Source organism: Rhododendron vialii, chromosome 8a, assembly GCF_030253575.1.
Source record: "Rhododendron vialii isolate Sample 1 chromosome 8a, ASM3025357v1".
Taxonomy (NCBI): Eukaryota; Viridiplantae; Streptophyta; class Magnoliopsida; order Ericales; family Ericaceae; genus Rhododendron; species Rhododendron vialii.
The window spans coordinates 13,874,909-13,891,804 of record NC_080564.1 but is presented as its reverse complement, the minus strand read 5'-3'; the positions used below and the strand labels follow the sequence as shown (position 1 = coordinate 13,891,804).

General features: G+C 38.1%; 1 protein-coding gene across 1 annotated transcript; it reads right to left on the bottom strand.

Annotated features, from left to right (window-relative positions):
* Positions 1–103: 103 nt before the first annotated feature.
* Positions 104–14,962, bottom strand: LOC131297913 (gamma carbonic anhydrase 1, mitochondrial). The gene is made up of 5 exons (XM_058323117.1): positions 14,593–14,962; positions 11,784–11,927; positions 1,978–2,103; positions 1,727–1,878; positions 104–747 (listed from the first exon to the last, which is right to left on the bottom strand). The coding sequence occupies exons 1-5, from the start codon at positions 14,705–14,707 to the stop codon at positions 469–471; spliced, it is 816 nt and encodes a 271-aa protein (XP_058179100.1). The 5' UTR covers positions 14,708–14,962; the 3' UTR covers positions 104–468.
* Positions 14,963–16,896: the final 1,934 nt, after the last annotated feature.

Below are 16,896 nucleotides of genomic sequence, written 5' to 3'. Positions count from 1 at the left end.
AAGCAAGGTTGCACGGGCAAGATGGCTAGAATTTCTCACCGCCAAAAAAAAAAATACCCTTAATATCACACATCGGAGGACAATACTATTCCACGGGAAAATGTTTTTTTTGTTTTTGGGAATTGGGCTTTATTTCTATCCATCAACAGTGGACCTCAGTTCTTATCCTTGGTTCCCAATACAAATTATAATCCCTCAAGATAATGCTCCTGGGACAAACAACAGAGTCCCTCCATATCCCCTCCAAATTAATCTTGCAACATCAGAATAATGTCTCAAGTACTAATGCTCTCAACAAAGACAAAATAGAGTTTCTCAACAGAGCCATTTACCGGATCATTATAACTTCAGCCTGGCCCCAAAAATTATTAGAAAAGCAAGGCAGCCAATGTCAATAACAAAACAAAACATCCTTTTTAACTTGAAAACCACCGGTAGGAAGATCCCTAACAGGCAAAAAATCTCAGTTCAGACAGCCTTAGGTGCTTTGTCTGGTAAGATATTATCTGGAAGGATGAGCTCAGGAGGCGTTTCCCGAACAACGCCCAACATAGAATCGTACTCTTCATCCCGACGAGCAAACTTCTTGCGGAGCACCTTTTCAAACTCTATCTCATCAAAGCTCTTCGCATTTTCAGCTGCATGAACCTGTGCTAAGTTGGTGTAGTTTGTGGCCGACTGGGAGATGAATGCTATCTCTTCCTCTGTAAGCTTCCTCAGAAACTTTGCAGGATTACCTCCCCACACCTGTGTTTAAACACACCTAACACTCAGCTAAAATTCATTTTTTGTTTGGTTAGTTAGATGTTTTTTGAGCTCAAGATCCTAGTTAGAGTTATTACACAATGTTGCAAAACTTGCTTTGGCAAGAACAAGAACCAATAGATCACACAGCGGCGCAGCTGGATGAAAATCGTCTTTTAGGTCTCTTGAACCCTAGAATATACTAAAAAATATCCATTCTGACATCCAGTCTGGCCAATACAAAGATGGAATATGTGGACTACTACTGAGGTTGTTTCGGTAGTTCTGGTGATTGTTAGCAGTGTATAATGTTAACCCTGGCTGTCAGTTGGTAACACCTTCCTCATTTAATTATAGTGTAAATTGATGCGAGCCGTAAACATGTGCATTCTTGTCAAATAAGGTAAATCCTTGTTCAATTGCTGTGCTTGATTTATGTGTTTGCTTGATTCTTCTTCGTGCTACTGTGGGAGTGTATTAGCCCTATTGCCCAACGTCTGGTTGAAAACAGCCACAACGATAGTAATAGCTATTAGATATTTTTATGGTCCTACACTGAAGAATACAACCAAGCCTGTACTCAAAAGATCCACCATAAACTTTCATTCCCATATGATCCATCATGGATGAGAAAAGCGAGATCGTAAGGAATCCCAACCATGAGATAGTGACAAAATTTGAAAGCTGATGCAAGTTCTTTTGATGAATAAACAATTCACCCTAACGCAGCAATCCCTTCCCTTGCCCCCCTAAGTGTTCCTAAAGCCAACTCCTGGCTGTTGAGAGTCTTGAGTTCTACTTGACCATTCAACAGAAAGGGTCATAAGAAGGTCCAACCTTCCCATAGATTCCAACCAAGACTCATAACAAACGTATTACTGTTTTCAAAAAATTGACACCATGAATTGCTGGGGATAGTATGAAAACAAACAGGAACGTACTAGTCATGTAATTCAATATCAGGAGAGGAAGTATTACAAACCTCTCCACACGGGATCCTCGTATTCTGCCTCACAAGGGCTCCAGCAGCAACCATTCCATGTTTCTCAACAACTACCCCATCAAGCAAGGTTGCACCCATACCCACAAATGCCTCATCCTCAACGGTACATCCATGTAAGACAGCGCTATGACCTGTCCGGTCCAACTAGGATATTGTAAGAAACATGCAAAGCAGAAAACCACAGCACAACCAGGTCTATACCAATCAAAACTTTAACAGCTGTCACTCACCAACAGTTACGTTGTCACCGATAATAGTAGGTAAAACCTTTCCAGCTAGATTAGATTTGGCTACATGAACAAGAGAATTATCTTGTATATTTGTTCCAGATCCAACGCTAATACTGTTCACGTCACCTGCAAACATTAACAAGCAACATATGTAATGTATCCATGTATGCTAGCCCAAAAATCAGCTGGGAGTAACTCGACAAACATTCACGAGCTGTTCATCCTTCACCACAACAAATAAATAGTAGATTTAGATGATTCACAAGACAACCAGGAAGAAGAAAATGAATAATGACTGCATCAGCATCTCTGATTCTTACTTCCCCAAGTTTCATTAGCCTACACTAAAAGATGGCAAAAGCAACATAGCAGGAAAATAAATGCACTGCAGGTGTCTAAGCTACCTCCTTGTTTCCTTTCTATGGCAACAAGCACATTCATCCAATAAATGATTGTTTAAGTAGAGACACTATCACATACTTAAATAGTCTTACCCAACACTAATGCTTCATCAGAACCGCAGCTTTAACACAGATACCTCTTCTGATATCCACGACACACAGATTTCCTTCACACCACCCACAAAACACTTCTTAAGTTTGGTGTGGTATGGTATAGTGAATAAATGTGTGGGGAGCTTAAACTGATATAGATGATACTACTATGAAGCACTGACACTCCTAGAGGCTAGCGTGTCTGATGCAGAATGAGAATTGAAAATAATTTAATAAATAGCATTATTTAGTTTTTCGTATTTTGGTTTTAATAATTTTGTTAGGGAGTTTCAATTTTAGAAATAAGCATTCTAGAGAATTCAGTATTCCAATTATAGTTTATTTAGTTTCCTATTATATGTTTTCTTGTTCTACAAGAATTAGGGTTTAATTAAGGTTAGGATTTTCTGCCTATATAATAAGTTGTAAGCCTTCGGGTTAAGGGAGTTGTTATTGATATTGAATAAAAAAGAGTCTAGAGAGGGTTTCTCTAAACCTATCCAGTTTGTGATTGATTGTTGCACGTCCTATTTCTGTAGTTCATATTGCTCCCTGCATCAGTGTCCTTATGTCGAACACAGGGACACGACAAAAAACACATGGGACACACCACATGATTTTTTTATGGGCACACAGCGGGAGACACAGGAGAGACACCGCAGAGACACGTAGAGGGAAACAAGGGTTAATCATGTAATTTTTGGGGGGTAAATGTGTTTTACTTCAAATGTTTTGGGTTAGTGTACTATGATGTGTATATGATGCTTGTCTGTATATAATGATGCTACATGCTTCTACATATAACTACATTTCCATTGGTATAAAATAAATTTTATATTTTTTTTTGCCGTATCCCCAATTTTTTAGAAATCATGTGTCGTCTGCAAGGGCGGAGGCATATGGGGACAAGGGAGGGCGTCCGACCCCATTGACTGCCAAATTTTCGTAGGGATAGGTATAATTTTTACCCCATTTTTACTAATTTGACCCCACTTTAAAATTTATTTTTGCCCCAGTCCATATAAGGGTTTTGTTCTTAGAAAAAAAGGAGTTAAAATAAAATCTCCACCCACAAAATTTCCAAACATAGAGCTAACAAAAGGGTTTTCATTCGACGATTAAAATTCCCAAACATAGCGCTAACAAAAGGGTTTCGTTCGACGATCACTCTTCAAACCCTTCTCCAGTTCTCTTAATCTTTGTTGATTGCTCTGCACCAAAATCTCCATGGAAGGTAAGAACCTCCTTCTCTTCTCCATGTCTCTCTCGATTTCTCTCACAGCACAAACCAGAGCCAAATCTTATTGTTTTTCTCTCTTTTCTCTGGATTCACAGAATCAAATTCTGAGAATGATAAAAATTGGTAGAGACTAGAATAACCAAATAACTAAGGAGAAGAGATTGTGGAAACCCTAAGTTACTTGTCTTGGTGAAATCGAACATGTAACCATGTAGGTAAGTTTTTCCCCAATTGTAGTTCTAGTTTCCGATCAGTGTTTTTCTAGTCATGTGAATAATGTGATAATTGTCACCGGGATTAGTGCTTTTGTTGTTTCAAAAGTATATGAGATTAAAATAGTGCTTTTGTAAAGTGATTAAGTTTTGTGGGCTTGTTGGTGTGGCTAATTAAGCGAGTAATTTTGTGGGCTTTTGTAAAGTGATTAAGTTTTGATATGGCATATTCCTCGGTGTATGAGCTTCTTACTTTAGCACTTATTTTACCGGTTGCTACTGCCATGGTAGAGAGAGCATTTTCCGCTACGAATATTGTAAAGAGCAGGCTAAGTAATCGTATGTGTGACCAATGGATGCATGATAGTTTGGTTGTGTATATAGAGAAAGACTACTTTGAAACCATTACAAATGAGACTATCATCCATCGTTTCCAAAGTATGAAAAGTCGTCGAGGTCAATTGTAAATCGAAGCTACATTTTGTTATTAATATATATTTACTTTTTGATTAACTTGTTAATCTTAATTGTTTCTTTCAATTAGCAATTACAAAAGTGAAGGGTGCTGATAATGCCAAAACCCTTTTTGTTCCTGCCAAAACTCAAAGTGTACCTTTCATTGCATGACTTAATTGCCATTCACTACACCACTTGCTTTACGAAAATGCCCTTCAAATCCCATGGCATTACACATCCATTCACCTCCCATTTGATTCTGTATAGCCTAAAAAAATATTGGTATTGTACAACTCTCATATTCAAATCAGACAGAATAGAAACAAAATCAAGGAAATTTTACAATGCAAAGATCAACTGGTAAATTTAATATAGGATCTCAAAAGTTCACACTGTACAAGGGATTTAGATCTTAAAAATATTCATTGGACAAGATTTATACACTTTGCTTGTTCTATTCACTTTACTACTCTTAACCTTGTTCAGCTTAAAAAGTCATGCTATATTTTTTTGGTCCTTATTTAATTTTTTTTTTTGCATTTGTTAGTTTTTTGTCAATTTTTTGAGGATTATTGCTTCGTCATGACGAAAGGAATCTAAAAAGTAAAAAATTACAATCAAAACTCAATTTTTTTTTAATAAAGATGAAAAATTGGCTTATTGGCTTATTTTTGTCTTTATTCAAAAAAATTGAGTTTCGCTCATAATTTTTTGCCTTTTAGATTCCTTTTGTCATGACGAAGCAATAATCCTCAAAAAATTGACGAAAAACTAACAAATGCGAATTTTTTTTGAATAAGGACAAAAAAAATCTAGCGTGGCTTTTTAAGCCAGACAATTACACCCTATACCAGGGAAAAACCTTCGCAGAAAACGAGAATCTTGTGGTTCCATTTGGTATTTGCACTTCATTTTACATGGCTTTAATTGCCCTACGTTTGGGATCAGTTGCTTTGCACTTATGGGATTTGAAGGTTAATCCTTAGGAGAATTTGGTTTGTTGCAGATGTTATGTACGTTGTTTTTTCTTCTTGTAATTGGTTATCTGAAGCATTTTATCGGCCAATGGGATTTGAAGGGGCATTTTCGTAAAGCAAATGGTGTAGTTGAGGACAATTAAGTCATGTAATGAAAGATACACCTTTGGTTTGGCAGGAACAAAAGAGTTTTGGCATTATCAACTCCCAAAGGGAATTACACCTAATTTAAATTTTCGACCCCAATTATCGAAAATCCTGGCTCCGCCACTGGTCGTTTGCATCCATTAAATTTACTAATTGATTTTTTTAGGGGGACATGGGAAAGACACGTAGAAGGACGCAACAAAGGTAAAATATGTAAAAATAATAATAATTTATTGGGGGGTAAATGTGTTTTACAACTTTAATTAAAATATTTTGGATTAAAAGTGCAATATGATGCTTGTTTGTATATACTGATGCTTCATACTTCCACATATAACTACATTCCCACACTTATAAATATATACACACACACACACAGAGTTCGGATCTCCTAAGGGATCCCACACGGTCTTACCGTGCGGGACTCCCCTTTTCCGATCGAATTGCGACGATCCGAGCCGCTCAAAGTGATCAGAACGTGATTTTAAGAGTACCTGCGAGAAATCAGCAAAAAAAATAATCGGGAAGGGCTTGATCCGAACAGATTTTTATTGAACGGTTCAGTAAAAAACTGCTCGGATCAAGCCCTTCCCGATCATTTTTTTTGTTGATTTCTCGCGGGTACCCTTAAAATCACGTTCTGAACACATTGAGCGGCTCGGATCATCGCAATTCGCTCGGAAAAGGGGCGTCCTGCACGATAAGGCCGTGTGGGATCCCTCATTGGATCCAAAGTGTGTGTGTGTGTGTATATATATATATATATACACCTCATAGTTCCCAATCAAATTTTGATGATCCGAGCCGCTCAATGTGATCAGAACGTGATTTTAAGGGCACTTGTGAGAAATTAGCAAAAAAAATGACCGGAAAGGGCTTGATCCAAACAATTTCGAACAGTTTTTTATTGAACGGTTCAAATAAAAACTGCTCAAATCAAGCCTTTTCCAGTCATTTTTTTTGCTAATTTCTCGCAGTCACCCTTAAAATCATATTCTGCACACATTGAACGGTTCGGATCATAAAAATTTGATCGAGAACTATGAGATTGAGATTTGGAGTATTTTTTTAGGTGTTTTTTTGGGTGTCCCTTGAACCGTCCCGTGTGTGTGTGTGTGTGTGTATATATATATATATATATATATATATTGCTGTGTCCCCATTTTTTTAGAAATCATGTGTCGAGTATCCGTATCTGTATCCGTGCTAAATAAGATGTGAGTAGTGAGGAAATGGGTCAGGTTTACCTTGCGAAATTTGAAGTCAAATGTTTTCGACCCTATTCAAATTGAAAGGAGGTGAGATTAAAAAATGGAATGATTTAAGAATTGGAAGTGAAGGGTAGAGAAAAATTAATAAACATAGATTCATAAATATCTGGGTTAAATACCAGGACACCACTCGGCACTCAAACTATTCTTGTTTGTCTCGCTCACCCCCTCATAGAATTTTGCCTACGGCTAGCCCCCTGAGCAAAGTTTTTTTGTCCTATAGACCCCTTCCGTTAGGTTTCCGTCCAAAACGGAATGAATGAAAAGTCCATTTTACCCTTACATATATATACCACACCAGACCACCATCGGCTCACCAGTTCATTCCACCGCCATCACACCCCACCGCCATCACACCACACTAGTTCATTCCACCACTGAACACCAACTCATTCCAAACACCACCACCATTTCCGTCCATTCACCGGTTCATTCCACCACCATTTATGTCTTCATCTTTTTCTCCTCACCACCACCACCATCACGCCATTCACCATGGCCAAACACCACCACCGAACACCAACTCATTCCAAATACTTCTCTATTTGCAAAATCATTGGGAGTGCTGATGGAGATACACAATTTAGGGTTCTAATCGAGTCCTTCGGCACTCGAATCGACAGACCCAGGTGTGAATCCTATCAAAAGCCTTCGAAAATAGCAGCATCTGGTTCGAATCTCACTGAATCTGGTCTCAATCGAGTGGGACAGGTGCGATAAGGGTTTGCGAAAGGCTGAATCGAAGGTTACACGGGCGAATAGGATTTGAAAGATTCTGGAATAGCTTGATTAGGGTGTCGCCAGTGTTTGTTGGTCTTGATCTAGGAATTTCGAGATCTGATTAGGGCTCGTACAGGTTCGAATCAAGTCAAACACCCTTCGAAATGGCTCAAATTAGGGTTTTGAAACTCGATTTGAGATTATTTTGGTGTTTTTGAGTTCAATCTGTGGGTTTTTGGTTGATTTTGAGTTTGATAGGTATTATTCTTTGTTCGAAAGTTGTTGGTCCAGTCGATGGTGGTTGCCAGCATGGGTGGTGGTCTCCAGCGTCGGTGGTTGCCGGCGTCCATGGTGGTCAGTGGTGGTTGCAGTTTGGTGGTGGTGATTGTGGTGGTTGGTGGTGGTGGTGATTTCGGGGGGAGAGAGAGAGAGAGAGATAGGGGCAATTTTGGAACATTTTATAACTTTTAAAAGAATTTAAGTCAAAATTTTAACAGGTTTAGACGGAACCTTGACGGAAGGGGTCTGCGGGACAAAAAAACTTTAATGAAGGATCTCTCCGTAGGCGAAATTCTAAGAGGCGGTGAGCGAGACAAAGAGATAAACTTCGAGGGGTGTCTAGGTATTTAACCCTAAATATCTTGAAGCAATTGTAGAGAGCAAACATGTGAAGAAATCGGTGGATTCAGAAATCAAGGGTTGAAATCCATTAATAACCTTAGTTTACCTCACGTGCATCCTGTACGACGAATTGGATGGATAGGTAACAGAAGGGGCAAAGTGAGAATTGAATCAAAGTCTGAGGATTTGGCTTTATCATTTTGAACTGAATGTGGTAAAGTGAGATAGAGTCTAAATGCAGTGGTGCACAGTGAAATTTACCCTTTAACAAAACATATGGTGCATGGATGCACATAATCACGGGGTCACTTATGACCTATGTTACGCTATTACATTTGACTACGAAATTTTGAAAAAATTCAGAGTTCTTATATCAAATTGGTGCAACACCCTATTGTCAATCCTATTACGCGAATGCCCAATTCTTGTATCAGAAAAATGTTGCATATGCTTCACCTATCTCTGTCCTATATTCTCCCTTCCGGATCTAACAAGATAACTGATATTGTACCAACTCAATTTGTTGAGTGAGCTTTTCATAAACTGAGGTCATCTATCATTGATAGCCCTCGGCTTCGATTGACCATGTGATTGCTGTGGGACGGGGTAGCGGTTCTTGATGGTGAAGCAACTCGAATGAAATGAAGATAGGAGAAATTATAGTTCCACTCTTGTATTTTAAACTAAATCTCAATTCACCAATAAAGTAAAATTAAACTTCATCAATATCCAAAAATAACCTCAGGTGACCAATTTCCATCACTCATTTCCACTCTTCTTTTAACACATTTATAGCCTTAGTACACCTTATCATGAGGCTCGGTTTCCATCCAAACACATGTGGATGTAGAATCATTTATGGTCGGGGCATGTTCCAAATGTAGGATATTTGCCCACTCCTATACCACGCTAAATTGGTACCAACATCTGAAAGCTTAGGCTGTAATTTATATCCTCAACAATATCAACAGACAAATCTCTGTAAATGTATCTTTGTAGACAATATGAGTAAAATCAAAGGAACGGCTTAATGATATTGGATCTACTTCTCTATTTTCTGCTATTTAACTGATGCGTCCCATTTTGAATAGCTTCATCACCAACTCAATCCTCTCATTGCTCCAGGCTTCTTATGATCAAACTACAAGGCATCCTAGAACTTTCAAAGCTTCATAATTGACAGACTGGTAGAATCAGTCTTGTCACTGACCAGCATTCTAAAACCAACAAGCAGAAATTTTCTATTGTTTACCACATTCCCATTGCGTCTTCCCACCCAAAGTTCCATGGCATATTACCAACAAATCAGAATTTTCCCGGATACCGTCAGTGCTTTACAGTTATAGTAAATTCTATTTACTTCCAAGTCATTAACTTTAACAGGAGACCAAGTGTGAGAAGGAAAGCAAGTTAAACAGTATGCATCCTTATCTTTAATAAGCGAAGCACAAACCATCTTTTGAGAGAATAAAATTAGAGGCATCTACTTCATACAAACTACCTAGCATAACGCTTCCTCTTCTATTTGCTTTCTTGCCTCATTTCCCAAACAGTCTTGTTCAATCATCTAATCAAAAATGGAATTGATTCCCCCGAAACACTTCAAAGCAATAAAGTAAAGTTACATGCAAAAGTTTGATTTTAGATGAATGTCTAGTGATTTCATTTTGGGGAGGGGGTGGAGATTTTTTTTTTTTTTTCAGAAAATGACTAATCTCTAGGCGCCGATCCAATCACTCGGCCTAGGCGCTAGACAATGCCCGGCCGCCTGACTAGCGCCTAGCGACTTTTAGAACACTGATTTTTATTCCTATGAATTTACCTACAAATTATATACTTCTATATTCAACGTGGCCCCAAAGTGTCCGATATCTAATTTTGGAAAATGATGTATGAAGCAAGAGTAAGGGTCCGCCACATGGAAAACATAATTGGTAATGTTATATTTTGTGCCTAAATGTACACAGAAAACAAAAATATTTCTAGCAACAGTTTCAAGAGTACTTCGTCCTCTAGTGTTCATCTACTCTTTCAAGCATGATCTAATATATTTCCCAAAAAGTTTAAGCAAAGGTACCGAGAAATCATGAGCTAAAATCAAATAAAATAATCCCTTCGCTTTAATTCAGTGATCCCTCTTTATTTTATCCCTTTTTAAGTTTGCAACATAACTACAAAGAGAAGCATGATGTCTTTCATCCATCAATCTCCAAACTCCACTCTCAAATTGGAACATCGTTGGACGTTCTTTTTGTTTCCCTTTCCATAGGAACTTCAAACTAGTTCCTTTTAAGTATTGCAATATACAGGGTAAAAATAATTACAGAAAAAGAACTAAGGATATGTAGGGGGGAATGGGTGGGAAGTTTTAGTTGTCTAACACATCAAAAAAGTTAACTGGAAAAAAAAAAGGCAAGGAGTACAATTCCTGTTCCCACAGAAGCTCCATCCCCATACCAATGTCCTACTGTTGCAGTACCAAGATACTAAAATGTACCAACATATTTTGGGAACACCCGGTACAAACTTTATTGAACTAGAGACGTACTTGTACCATAACAGTACCCGGTATTCGTATGATGACATTTCTTGAATACCCAAGCTTCATAGGTGCCCATGTGTTCTTGTAGTGTCCTGTGTCCAAATTTGAGCTTGTATTTGTATCTGTATCCATGCTTCTTAGCTTGAAGGAACACTAAGCGCTTGACAGCAATTAACGCATGACCATTGACTTACCATCAAAAGGGATAACTAATTTGCCCGAAAAGAGGTACCTAAAATTTGATTTTATGCATGACCATTTCAATTGCATGTCAAGGTATTGATTCCAAATTTATAGGTCTAAATCCCAACTCAAATGATTGACGCTGCTGTTTGGATCTTTATATCAAAATCCACTTCCAGCCTTACATCTAGAATAATCGGCACAGAGATAACAAGTAGACAATCCACTAACTTCAAGATTAGCAAACTAGAGGCAGCAAAGCATACGTCTCAGTGCATCCTATGAAGCATGGATACATATACAAAGATACAAAAAAATCCAAACAAAATAGGATACGGGTACAGCCGTACAGCTAGGATAAGTTACACTAAACAATATCTTTATAATTAAACTACGCATAATCACAAGAATTTTGTGAGTAAGCGTTGTATTTTCCTTGTGCAAAGGTATTGTATTGAAGTTTACTTACTTAGTTGAAATCCAATGTCATTGAACAAGAGTATGACACTATAAGTATATAGAAAACATACTATCAAAGAAAGATTATTCTAATTTCATTCTACTATATCTTTCTCTCCAAGAATTAAGAATAGCATTGCTGCATTAAAAATTATACTTTTCTTTACTCCTAACAATTTTACTTTAATACTATGCCAGAAATGCTATAATTTTATTTTCATAGAAGTTCATATATGTGACCTAAGGTATCCGATACTTTAAAAACTAAAAAAATTAATTTCTACATTGTGGAAAGTGGAAACTTCTAGGAAACATAGCTACAAGTATAGGTAGCCGATACGGATATGACTCCCCTCTAGAAGTATCCATGCCCCACAGAGTGCATCAGAAGAAGGAATTCAACAGCTCAACTTGGCTGATAGCAAGAAACGAAACATGCAGAAAATTTAACCAAATAAAAAATCTTAATTCAGTTGGAACTTACCTCTGAGAACACATCCATACCAAATAGAAGAACCTCGTCCAACCAGAACATCTCCAATAATAGAAGCGCTAGGGGCAACAAATGCATCCTTATCAACCACAGGAGCCTTGTCAAATACGTTCATGAGGGTTCGGTGCCTAGACACTAAATAAGAGAAAATATCAAACTATCAGTAGATGCTAAGGATGGTACATAGAAATTTCAATTCATATGAACCAAATAGTTGAATTTGAGAGAAAATAGCATACATAATTCAAGAGTCAATACATGCAAAAAAAGGGCAAGTACTGCCAAAAGGGTTTCAAAAAAACAAAGAACCTAATTATCATAACAGACCCATTAAGGTGACATGCCTGAGTCCATATCATACAGATGCCAATACCAAATACGAGAAAGTGTTAAGAGTACTCATTGAGGAAGGTACATAGATAGTTCAGTTCATATGAACCAAATAGTCGACTTCGGCAGAAAATGACTTAACATTATATGCAAGTGGTGACTAATACCAAAGGATTTCCAAAAAACCCCAAATCTAATAAGCATGAACACGCACAATAAGGTGACAAGTCTGTGTCCAACTATCCATCATACAGGTAAAGAAAGCCACCAAATATACATACCAATATGTGACGAACAAGCATCAAAACTTCTACAGTACTATATCTACTAGAAACTCAAACAACTTCCAGGGACATGCAACAGACATCTCTATTATGATAATGCGAGTGGGATGCATCAGGGATCTAAGGTCTTGTCACAAGTTTGAAGAAAATAAAATGGAGGCCCAAAAACACAAAAGCAAATATGGGTTTATACTTTATAAATAAAGATCCCTCCGCTAAATCTACTTATTCCAAAATGAACTTCTACTAGTGACTTATAGTGAGTATAAGTAATCTCCCATAAGGTTCTCCTAATCTTAGCCTCTTAGGTCTGTGTAATCCAACGATGCACCACAAACCAGAGTTAAGACGCATTTAAACAGTTGCACTCCGACTTTGAGTTTTTACAACGAAAAATACCACTGGTAATCCTAGCTTGTACCAAAAAGCTAAGTAGGGATCAGTCAAGATTTAACATCTCAAATCATGCAAACACCAAACCTGGCCCAGCTTGCCTTTGTTGATAATTAATGGGAGTGTGGAGGGGTTCTTTCCGGTTAAAAGGAGTTCGAGACCGGTTGGGGGGGTTGAGACAAATTTGAGAATTTTTCAGTCATAAGGTTTGCCCCCTTGCAGTATCATATCTTCAATTCTATTAGAGATACTATTTATGCTTGGAGAAGAGTGAAACTAAGCACAATCAATGGTGACATATGTGGGCTTTGGAATGTTTCCTTCCATATTCTGGAGTCTACCTCTTTGAAATATTCAGTAGCTGTGTTTGGTTTTTGTTTTGATCTTGTACATGTTGGTGCAGATGTGTTATGTGGTTTCTTTGTTTGTTGCCCTGGTGAGGGCTTCTTGGTGTATGCAGGGGTATGCCCTTTGCTAATGTTTGTATCTTGGTTTGGGCTTCCCATCGGGAAGTATAGTCACCAAAAAAACATCTCAGAAAACTTTGACAAAACTGCGAAGCTATAAACAAAATTCTAAAGGCTAAACCATTACAAACTCTAAAAGTAGATTGCCCAATAACTCTTGTTGAGCAAAGCACAAATGTATACACTAGATTAATTGGACCATTATAGTGTACCAACGAAATGAGAAAATACCTAGACACTAGGTCAAACATCAAGCATGTAACAGTTAACACTGCCTTCACAAGATAATCATCATGATTTCAGAAGCAAATCAGCAAGCAACTTGCCACACTCAAGAATACCAAAGCTACTAAAAGGCTAATAGTCATAATCAGCAGTACAATGAAGCGCACTTATCACAGTGTGCTTACTCCCCCAGATTCTCATAAGCAAATAAAGTCGCTTTCTCTCATCAATTGTACCAGAAAATAAGGTTAAAAACAAAAGATATTAATAGACAGATTCAGTAAACAAACTCTTTATTCGTTGTATGGACCAACTGATAGCTTTGTCTAATAACCAAATCGCAACAGGCCTAACCATACCAACCTATGGAAACTTCCTCTAATTTTGACAGAGCGTATGACGTAAGAAGTAAGAGGGAGGACAGGGGTGATCGTGCGGGAAGGGTATGGAAATTTTATCGCAGCTTGTACAAAGTCGATGTGTTTGGCTACTTCTGCTTTTCAAGTGTAGGCTTATGCTCTTCTTGGAGCTGTGCTGCTTGGCAAAGAGTTATGATTCGGGAATGTGATGGTTAAATAGGATAGCAAGAGCTTGGTTGATACAGCCTCTGGGAAATCAGCTCGTCAACAGCCTGCGGAAGTCATTATCCATGACTTTTTTGGCTCCTGGTTTTGGTTGCTGGAGTATCGGGCATGTCCTGTGTTGACTTCAACCAGGAAGCACATGAGTAAGCTAGGGGGGAGAGTGTAAGGGTGGATTGCGGTAATGGGGTCTCCTTTCCTCCTTTATCATGTAATTTGTATTTTCTTCTTCTGTCGTCATAAATAAATTCTCTCTTTCGGGAAGAAAAAAAAAACGATGTATATATGCACAACACATTCATGAAATGAGCCACGATTTGCCGAGTGGAGCTCGACAAGAAAAGATTCTGTGACAAGGACTAACATATTGAACACGTATTAGCTCACTGATTCAACCCTAAAAAGTTTTTTCGAACGTGAAATGATCAAACCACAGGTTACTAGAACAGCTAATTTGCATTTCTAGGGTTTGAAAACGAGTTGAATATGCGGGGATCGAATGATGAGGGGAGAAACGTACGCTGTTCCTGGAAGTAGTGGTTGCCTTGGAGGCGGCAGCCGAGGCGATCCATGGCTTGGCCGGTTTCACGGATCCAAAAACCGACGGTGTAGATTGCTCTTCCAAGTGTCCCCATTCTCTTCCTCTTCTTTCAGAAGCTGCTTTCGAAATCAGACTGATATGTATACGAGTACGAGAGAGAGAGAGAGATGAATTGGGGGCTGCTTTCAGATGCAGAAGCAAGGCATTTCGGGGGTTGAAGAAGAATTCTTCTTAACTAAAGAGCGAGCGTGGAGACCACAGAGATGTCGCCAGTTGTTGGAGATTGGGCGTCGTTTACAAAAGTAATTCCTCAAAACCTTTTTGGTAGGAGGGAATTGATTTTCCTATCATTACTTTTGATGTGAACTTCTAAAATTAATATTTCATGTGTATACTTTTTTAATATTGTAAAAAGAGAATGTAGTTATAAAAAATATTAGGAAAATGATATTGATATTCTAAAAATTAATGGAGACATTTCAAAAAATAAAAGAAATTGGCTTTGGAATTAAGCTAATTTTTGGAGTGTCTGCATCAAATTTTAGAGTGCCAATATCATTTATCAAAAAATTAATGTAAAAATCTGTAATCTAAGAGTTAAGAGGGGGCCTGTTATGCCTGGAAATCGGGCCTCATCCCGAGCTCAACAATACGATGGGAACTGTTCACTATACATGGCTTGACGCATAGAACAAACCTGCAAATAAGCAAGTTGATCGGATATGGGTAACTCAATCAACGAACCACATTTGTCCACAATTTAATTTTTCGGATTTATAACTGCCCCAAAATATGGTTCGTTCACTAAGTTACGATATCCGATTAGCTTGTTTTTTTAAAAAGGTTTTTTCTAGGTGTAAAACTCTACATAGTGAACAATTCAAATCACATCTTTAGGCTCGGGACGATAGCCGATTTCTGCGCACAGCTACCTTCTTCTTCTTGTGCCTTAAGCACAACAGCCCCCCTTCCTTTATCTTTTTTTGAACTGCACTTTAGGAGGATTTTTTTTTAAAACTTGTCACTCAGTAAATTTTACTATTCAATACTCAACCAAAGAAACATCCAACGAGGCTTCCTCAAAGCCCAGTTTGGAAAATCACCAAACTAGGGGTTAGGAGAAACTTTTAGGTATATCGGGGATACCAAGCCCCATGGTATCCCTCCAGTTCATTTTTCATTTTTCGGTCATTTTTTGATCACATTTGAATGATCGATTTCGTTCATGTTGTAGAGTTTAGCGAGAACTTTAATCATGCCAAAAATTGTGTTCATCGGACTTTATTTGATACATGATCAGCACACATGAAAATTGGCAAAAAACCAAAACTGGGTTTTGATTCATTGTGTTTTTGGACTCAGTTTTGGTTTTCTTCAATTTTCACGTGTACCGATCATGTATCAAATAAAGTCCGATGAACACAATTTTTGACATGATTAAGGTTCTCGCCGAACTCTACAAAATGAACGAAATCGATCATCCAAATGTGATCGAAAAATGGCCGAAAAATGAGAAACAGACCGGAGGAAATACCATGGGGCTTGGTATCCCGGGATACCTAGTGGAAGGTCAATAACAAAATGAGCCATCGTATTACAACTTCTAGTCTAGGAGTAAAATTAAAAGAACATGAATGTAAACAACGAACTAGAACTAGTTTATGGTAATAATAACTTCCAAATTAGCACTGAATGAGATTTTCCCCTGCAATATTCTGACAATCTTCTGCGCATCTCCTTCCAAAATAGTATACTTTGAATTTGTATTAGTAATTAGCTTGGCTTGTAGCCGCTGCCAGTCGAAAACCCAAAGCTTCCACCATCTCAGCTGATTGTGCACTTGGTATAGAATGGCTTCCATGCTTACAATGTCTCCCTTTATAGGAATGGCTTCCGTCCTCACAATAAGACCAAGTACTCCTCCTTAATTTACATGTCTCTTTCACAAAGGTTCCGTCAATGTTGAGTTTGAGAGTCCCTGAGAATTTTCACGGATTGCGATAAAATAAAAATAAAAATTCACGCAATCTAATTGTTAACATGCAATCTGGGAGTTAACATGGACCGAATTAGTTCGGTCTTATGCCAAATGGTGGAGATGCATGAGATGATACTTGGAAAACGTTTCGACAGATACCAAATGGCAAATGGTGGAGATGCATGAGATGGTTTCTGGAAAACGTTTCGACAGATACCACAAGCTGGGGCAACACGCGTTTGGTGAGAAGCTCGGTCTCTACAATGTGGTGCCCCAACAGCTCATTTGCGAGGTGGGAGTGGACA

What these genes read in the sequence shown, in the direction of transcription:
- LOC131297913 (XM_058323117.1), bottom strand. Translation starts at nt 14,707, where the DNA reads ATGGGGACACTTGGAAGAGCAATCTACACCGTCGGTTTTTGGATCCGT. An exon ending in GTATGGATGTGTTCTCAGAG is followed by an intron (nt 2,104 to 11,783) that starts GTAAGTTCCAAC and finishes TAATGTTTGCAG; the next exon opens with GTGACGTGAACAGTATTAGC. An exon ending in CGAGGATCCCGTGTGGAGAG is followed by an intron (nt 748 to 1,726) that starts GTTTGTAATACT and finishes GTTTAAACACAG; the next exon opens with GTGTGGGGAGGTAATCCTGC.